Source organism: Urtica dioica, chromosome 5, assembly GCF_054948205.1.
Source record: "Urtica dioica subsp. dioica isolate 48M chromosome 5, U.dioica_male_clone48M_v1_H2, whole genome shotgun sequence".
NCBI classification, from domain to species: Eukaryota; Viridiplantae; Streptophyta; class Magnoliopsida; order Rosales; family Urticaceae; genus Urtica; species Urtica dioica.
The window spans coordinates 8,262,036-8,270,148 of NC_142760.1; the positions used below are offsets into that span (position 1 = coordinate 8,262,036).

Sequence of the window (8,113 nt, forward strand, 5' to 3'; positions counted from 1 at the left end):
CCTTTTCTATTAGATTTATGGCATATTTTCGTCAATTTTTTGTCGTATTTCCTTCATATTTCTAATGTATTTTCCTCTTTTTTTTCTTTTTCGGTCATATTTTAATCATATTTTTTGTCGTAATTTATTATATTATTTTTTTTAGTTTTCTATGTTATTTTCATAATCGACTATATACAAGTCTTAAAAGTACGAGGGTAAGTATTCAATCATTAAAGAAAGGGTTAATGGTGAATACTTAATGTTTGACCAAAATAATACTTGTATACTCATTCTTTTTTTGTTATGGCAATAATACTTCATGTTACGTTTTAGTGTTTTCGTAAGTACCTGCACCGTTAACTTTAAAATGAACGGCCAAGATTGCATTCCCGATATATTACCCTTGCTTTATTTGTTTCCCTTGTTATTTACACAATTATATATTCAGAAGGGAAAAAAAAAACATCTGACGACTATACTTAACATTTTCAAAAAAAAAAAAAAAAAAAAAAGAAAAGCAAAATAAAACCCCTGATGCCAAAGCCAAATTTGAACAACATCAACAACAAGGTGGAGATGGCGATGGGATGGCGTGCAGTTTCTTCATGAGATAATCAGATGGCGATGGAGATTTCAGCGTTGGCCAACTAATCCTCATTCCTTCCCACTACATCTTCCGGAAAGCTTCCAAGACCTCTCATATCAGATCCCGAGCGACAGAGTATGAGATAAACGAGTTCCAAGACACCATATTTTGTTGCAGTGTTTCGTCGAACATCTTATGCGCGTTTCTGGATCTTACACATTGGAGATCGCGAAGCTCCGCGCTTGGAGTGACCGATTGCCATGGCGACCCAAAAAAAAAATATTGTAATAGGGTTGAGCAAATCTCCATTGTTATCTAGTTCAAAAACCAACCTTCCCCAAACAACAACAACAACAACAGTCGACCGCAAGAGCAAGAAAAAAGGCGCTTGACCGTAAGCGCCTGGATGCTACTGGCGGAATTGATCTTCAATAAGCTCATGGATTGGTCAACGGGCTTGCAGACAGAATTGAGATTTTTCTAATGAGGAAGAAGAAGAAGAAATAAAGATAAACAATTTTTAAATAAAATGCATAACTATTATTACTGATTTATTTGTAATATCATTACTAATTTATTTTTTAAGTAAATATGCATAACTATTATTTTTTAAAAAAAATATATATTTGAGCGTTCCAGTTCCACGTGGAATTCTGTTAAAAACTAACTGACGCAGGTACTTTCGGTGACGTGTAGTAACTCGTAACATGAAGTTTTATTGTCGAAAAAAAAAGATATTAGTTTACTCGACCATTAAATATTTTTGTCACCATTATTTCTTAAAGAAAACAGAATTGATAAGCAGCATCCGCATCAGCGTGAAAAGAAAATGTAAGCAAAGTGTTAAAAATCCGCATTCCGCATTCCGGTGTTGGATGTTAAAAATCTTTTCTAAGTAATGAAATTTTCCCTATAATATTTTCTCATTATTTACCCAACCAACATAACATCTTCGTAATAACATGTCATGTGGGGACAAGTTGAATTGGCCAACTCTTAACGCCACCGTTACATTTGGTATGTACTGTTTCATGCCTCTTGTCTTTATGCAAAATAGCAGTCGAATTAGAATATGAAAATATCCGGGACACCTACCGAATTACTTGTCAAGCCAAGCATGGTGGGAAGAAACAGTGCCATACACGTCATTTTCAAATTATCATAGTAATAAAACCCATCAAGAAACTAATCAAAACAAATATTGAATTCCTTCTCACGATCATAGTACCTCAACTTTATCATTCATCACAATTAGTCAATATGTACGACAAATAAGCCTTGTGGTTGGAACTTGTAACAGTCATGACAAAAGAATCAACAAATATCACCAAATAAGAAATCACATACGTACTAAAGATATAATTCAAAACAAAAGAAAATTCAAACCATACAAAAAGGAAGAAATCAATTAATAATCAAAGTAAAAAAAAAATAAAAAAAAATTAATTAAAACATCATCTTCTAATCCGGATAACCACAGATATCAAACACATGGGCACATAGTAAAGACACATAGAGAGGTACTAAAAGCTTTACAAGACAAATAGACATAAAATGATGGTTCTATATCTATATCATCCTATACATGTACGGAATAATTAAAACAAAAAGGAAGGGTGAGAGATCATCACTTCCAGGAGTTGTCTCTGCGGTTGTTGCGGAAAGCGCAGCAGCCGATGGAGTAGACGATGACGAGGAAGACGAGGAAGACGATGTTGACGATGGCCACCTTCTTCCAGTCGCTCTTGAGGTTGTCGAGGAGCCCGGCCTTGCACGACTGGCAGTCGAAGCACAGTCTCTTCGGGTCGTTGTTCCACAGACCGCAGTCTGAGCTCGCTGTCGACGTCGAATTCACTTCATTTGTCCACATTATCGGACTAACGTACGTGAATCCGCAAGCGTCCGATGGCTTACAGCAACCCGACTGTAAAAGAGAAAAAAAAAACGCCGAAGAAATCAGATTCCGACACATCGAAATGAATCCTAGTTTTATGGTCTTGGGTTGAAAGTTGAGACATTAGCTAAATCAATGTCAAGCTTTGGACACGACAACGAAATTACATGATTTACAAGAGTCGGCGTGTATAAATGTGGTTTGATTTACACTATTAAGAAACAGAACAAATTTCATTAACCTGCACAAAGGATGTTTTAAATCTTACGGACCATGATGTTTGTTAGTTACAAGAACAATTCCAATCAAGTTGGAGTTAATTTTACACATTGAATGATCGATTGTTACAAGTCCCAATGGAAGTGAGGTTGTTGAAATAAAAAGTCATTGTAAAGAAAGAAGAAAAGAAATTGGATTTTTCATTTTAAATCTTACTCGTTGTACAGAGTCTACCGACCATGATGTTTGTTAGTTACAAGAACAATTCCGGTCAAGTTAGGAGTTAATTTTGATCAATTGATAAAAGTCCCAATGGAAGTGAAGTTCTTTTGAGGCCAAAATTCATTTTAAAGAAATAAGAAAAATATAGGATTTTCATGTTAAGAGATAAAGAGAAGTAATGGAAAGTTGAAAGCCTTTACTTATTGATTTTAAAGTTATAGAACCTTGCCGACAGAAAGTAGTGGAGTTCTTCAACCCAAATTCACAAAAGAGAAAATCATAAGGCAATCCTACCTTTTTCCTACTTAACACAACAAACATATTTAAATGCCTTTAATTAAACAACAATAATTTTCCACCCACAAAGTTTTTTTTTTTATTTATACAACCCCGTTTGCTCTTAAAACCACTTTACCATGAGAAAAACAAAAGTGAATAAAACTCGCATCCAAAAATTCGAATGGATAAGATTCTATTCTACAGGACTACGGCCATTTAAAAAAAAAAAAAAAGAACTTAAAACTTTTTTGTGGGTTTTAAGAGAGTGGAAATATCAAATAGAAAGAAAAGCAAGTAGTAAGCACCCAAATATTCTCCATCAACAACTTTTATCTCTTAAAGAATCGTGATTTCTTTGATTATCCTCACTTTTTCTACTTTTCCGACAACATAACAAGAATAAATTAAGGCTAATAAACACCAAACAAACAATTGAATTGCATGTAAGAAAATCAAATTCTCCAGTCAGATCTGATTCTAAAGATTAAATTACCAAATAAAAAAAAATCAATCACATACCTGAAGAGCAGTCAAATGCTCGGTATAGAGCTGGTGGACAGAGTCCTGCAAATACTTCTGGTTGAAATCGGAACAGACTTTCGCATCAGCAAGGCAACTCCTGATCTTGTTCCAGTTCTTGGTGTTGTTGACTCTCTTCTGAAGCCAGTTCGAGTAATCGCCAAGCCTGTACTCCTTGTATCCCTTGTCGGAGAGAGCCTTTCCGGCGCCGCCATTGGTGACGACGAAGGCGAAGATCGTGACGGCGAAGAGGATGACGATCAAGAGGAACATGACAAGAAGGTAAACCCAGAGAAGCCACGAGACGCGGCAACAAGCTCCGACAAGTCCGGCGAGCGAGACGAGCATGAGGAAAACGCCGATGATGATCACCGGCTTGTCGAGGAACCTCTCGCACTCGCTCGCGCCGTGCTTTCTCAGCCACACGCCGGCGATCACGATCGGGATCGAGAGGAGGAAGGTCAGGAAGTTCAGGATTCCGACGAGGTTGTTGCTAACCTTCATTTTCGTGTGCGGATTTCGAAACCCTAGAAAATGTTTGGTTGGAGAGAAGAAAAAAAAGAAGGGCAGTCAATTTGGGCAGGGAATGACGAGTTTGCTTCTTCGATGGCAATATATATATATAGGATGAGTGAGAAAGAGAAATGGTCCTTGTTTTTGTATTTTCTTTTTTTTTTATTTCTTGTTAGAGTTTCTTTTTTTCCTTCTTTCAGAGATATTTCGTTTTGGATTTCTTTAATGGTATTTATTATTTGGATTTTGCGGTATATTTTATTTACGCGGTGTTTGTTTTAAATTGGGTGTTGACTAGTCTATCGGTCTCGCGTCTTATTTTCTGCGCGCTGTTTTTTTATGCGATTTAATTTCCTTTAATTAATAGCTCCTTCGTTCATCTTTTTTTTTTTTTTTTTTCTTTTGATCGGAACCTTCGTTCATCTTTCTCTTTTGATGTTGATTACGATCTATTAAGATTTATTACCTTTTTTTATGAAAAAGATTTATTACTTCAGAAGGATATGTTGTAACTTGTAACCACTGTTTTAAATGTGGCGTCGAAATGTTTGTCAAAATTTCTATTTCCTATGGTTGGAAATGGAATGATGTTTTCAATGGAAGATTTCTGGTGAGGTTTTGACAATGCATCAACTTTATTACTATTTTTGCTATATATAGTTCAAATGTGATTTCATTCAAAAAACAAAAAAACAAAAAAAGTGACTATTTCCACCAAAGTTGAATTTTTATGAAAAAAATTTGGAATCCTAAAGTAGATTTCGTCCAGTGTTGTCATTTTGTTTCGACATTCGCTCATGGTATATATCTAGTGGCGGAGCTAGGAATTGAATCCAGGGGGGACCCAAAAAAAAATTAAACAAAATTAAAGATACATAATATATAATAAAAATATCCAATTCGGTAAAATTATGATCACGAAAAGGAAGTCATTGTCGCAAAAGAAATCGAGCGGAATCGATAGACGCCCCTAAGCGAGCATGATAGTCGGCTTTGTCTTTATTGGATTGTTTGTTGAAAAATGTCTCAATATGTTGCTTCGTGTTCATCTAAGCCATACAATTATTCCAAGCATAGTTGTGAGCACTATCCGGACCCCCGACATGAACTTTCAACCTCTCTTTATTCTTTTGCCAGTTTGAATATCCTTTTTCAACAAAAGAATCACCACCTCCTTGATCGCCATTATTTTCTTTGTAAAGATAACAACATAAACAAAAGAGTGCATCTTTTGCTATGCTATACTCCAACCAAGTAGGATAGTCTTGAAATCTTGATGGGTTGAATTTTCTAGGTTTCGTTCCAAAAAGAGTTTTTGGAAATCATGATTGTGTGGTTGGCAAGGACCTTTTAGCATATACCTTCTACGCATGTCATCTTGGACATTAGGATGACAATTCAAAATCAGAATCCTTAACCCCGTATCGATAGCGAGCTCTTCTATGTTGACTTCCAAATCTCCACTTCTCTTCTTTGCACTTTTAGCGTGTTCTTCTATTAATGTCGTTGTTAAGTCAACTTTTCTTTTGAAATATCTCTCCATATATATACTTATAAAAAAAATCAACACCAAATGATTAGAGAAAAAAAATCATTTGGGACTTTCCATCAAACACATAGTATGCATTAAAAGATTAGAGAACTCTAATAATAAAAATACAAAATGAGCAATGCACATATGAATCATATATTAAACATTTACCTTGTTCATATATAACATACCTTAGTTGATGATCTTGTACCCTTTTTCCTTGAAGATTTACACCTACTGTCCCGTTTTCCCATTGTTTCCTGTACATTTAGACTCACAATGCGTTATAAACCCATATTAACAATTCAAGAATAAACCGAGATAAACAGCTATCAACCAAATTAACAGTTATCAACCAATTTAATTTCTCATAAACCGAAATAAACCCATAAATCACCCACAAACCAACCATTTGACCTTAACCCATAAATCATCCCCTTAACAAAATAAACATTAACTAGACAAAAACCATTAAAAAAAATATTCGACAATAACCGGAAAAAAAAACAAAAATCAACCCAAAACCAACCATTTCACCTTAACCCATAATAAACCTAAACAACAGAATCAACCCGACAAAAAAATCACCCCCATTAACCAGACAAAAACCATTAAAAAAACAAGGCCCAAAAATATACCTAAATATATCATTAAGCAAGAATCGACCCATAACCAGACAACCAATATTCTACCATAACAGGACAAAAAACAAGATTCGACCCATAAAACACCCCTAAAAATATACCTAAATATACCATTAACCAACAATCACAAAAAATAAACAGAAATCGTAAAAAAAAAAAAAAAAAAACCCTAAGATTCTTTTCATACCTCTTTTCGAATCTTCGGTGTCTTCAATATTCTTCTATCCGAGAATCTTTGTCGGGTAGTTTCTATGTTTATTTCGTGGATTGTTTCTGGGTTTATTTCGGGGATGGAGACTTTTTGTGGGGTATGTGGGGTTAATTTCTTGGACCGTCGGAGATGAGGGTTATGAGATGAGAAACGAAAAAAGAAAAAAGTGAAAGTGAAAGTGAGAGTGTAGAGAAAGTGACGGTTTAGAAGAGAGAGAATTTTTTTTTTTTTTTTGCATTTATTGCATTACTAAATTCACACGCATAATATTAACTCAACCAATTTTTTTTTTCCAAATTTATTTTCAAAATTTGAACGGGTCATGAATAATTACGTGTATTCATTTTCCCGTTTGACTTATTCAATCAATAAATATTTCATTTCCCTTTTAATTACATCACCGAATTTCCTATTATGAATTAAAAAAATCTGAAATTAAATTGCTGTATACAATATAAATCGGTCAAACGTGAGCTAGTGCTTTGATCACATAAGTATAAGAAAAATGGTAAATTAGGTATTTTATAGTATCGACTTCGAGAATCCGAGAAAGAGAAGAAGATACGAAGAGAATGAAAAGAATTCTGTAATTGATTTGACTGAAAAGATTCTCAGTCTTTTAAATACAAAGTACAAAGTCAGCTGTGGTTATATGAAAAACGACAGCCAAGGAAGAAAATAAAAAACGACAACTATAAACACTGAAACGCAAGATAACTTGTAAAACAAGGAACGTCTTATAACACTAAAAATAACCAAAAAACTTCTTCATCAGCTTCAATACTCCTCCTCAAGTTGAACTGAAGATGTTCTTCAAGTTCATCTTGGATGTCAGATGAAGTAGAGCCGGAGAAGCCAATGGCTTAGTGAAAATATCAGCTACTTGATGCTGAGTCCTGATAGGGAGCAGCTTTATAGACCCTTGTTGGAGATGATCACGAACAAAGTGTAAATCGATCTCAATGTGCTTAGTACGCTCATGAAAAATTGGATTCGAGGCTATGTGGAGTGCAGCCTGATTGTCACAATAGATCACTGAGGTAGCACCTGTGTTGACCTGAAACTCCTTCATCAACTGCTGCAGCCATATCACTTCACTCATCGCAGCTGCTAATGATCTGTACTCAGCTTCAGCAGAACTCCTGGAAACCGTGGTTTGCTTCTTAGACTTCCAAGCAACAAGAGAGTCACCTACAAAGACACAATAGCCAGTAACTGATCTTCTAGTGTCAGAGCAAGTTGCCCAATCAGCATCAGAAAAAGCTCTTAGTTGAGTAGAAGAATTAGAAGGATAAAATAAACCAAGACTAGGAGTGGCTTTAATATATCTAAGCAAATGATGAACAGCCTGTAAATGAGCAGTTCTAGGAGAATGAACAAATTGACTCAAACAATGCACAGCATAGGAAATATCAGGTCGAGTAATAGTTAAATACAATAGACGACCAATCAGTCTTCTATACTCAGTAGATTCAGGAAGTAAATCTCCATCATCCAAGGATAAAGAAATTTT

The 8,113-nt window shown here is 35.1% G+C and overlaps 1 protein-coding gene across 1 annotated transcript; it reads right to left on the minus strand.

Moving 5' to 3' along the window:
- Positions 1 to 1,859: 1,859 nt before the first annotated feature.
- On the minus strand, positions 1,860 to 4,380 carry TET15 (tetraspanin15). The gene is made up of 2 exons (XM_089615039.1): positions 3,702 to 4,380; positions 1,860 to 2,492 (listed from the first exon to the last, which is right to left on the minus strand). Exons 1-2 carry the CDS (start codon positions 4,203 to 4,205, stop codon positions 2,196 to 2,198), a joined length of 801 nt encoding a protein of 266 aa, XP_089471165.1. The 5' UTR covers positions 4,206 to 4,380; the 3' UTR covers positions 1,860 to 2,195.
- Positions 4,381 to 8,113: the final 3,733 nt, after the last annotated feature.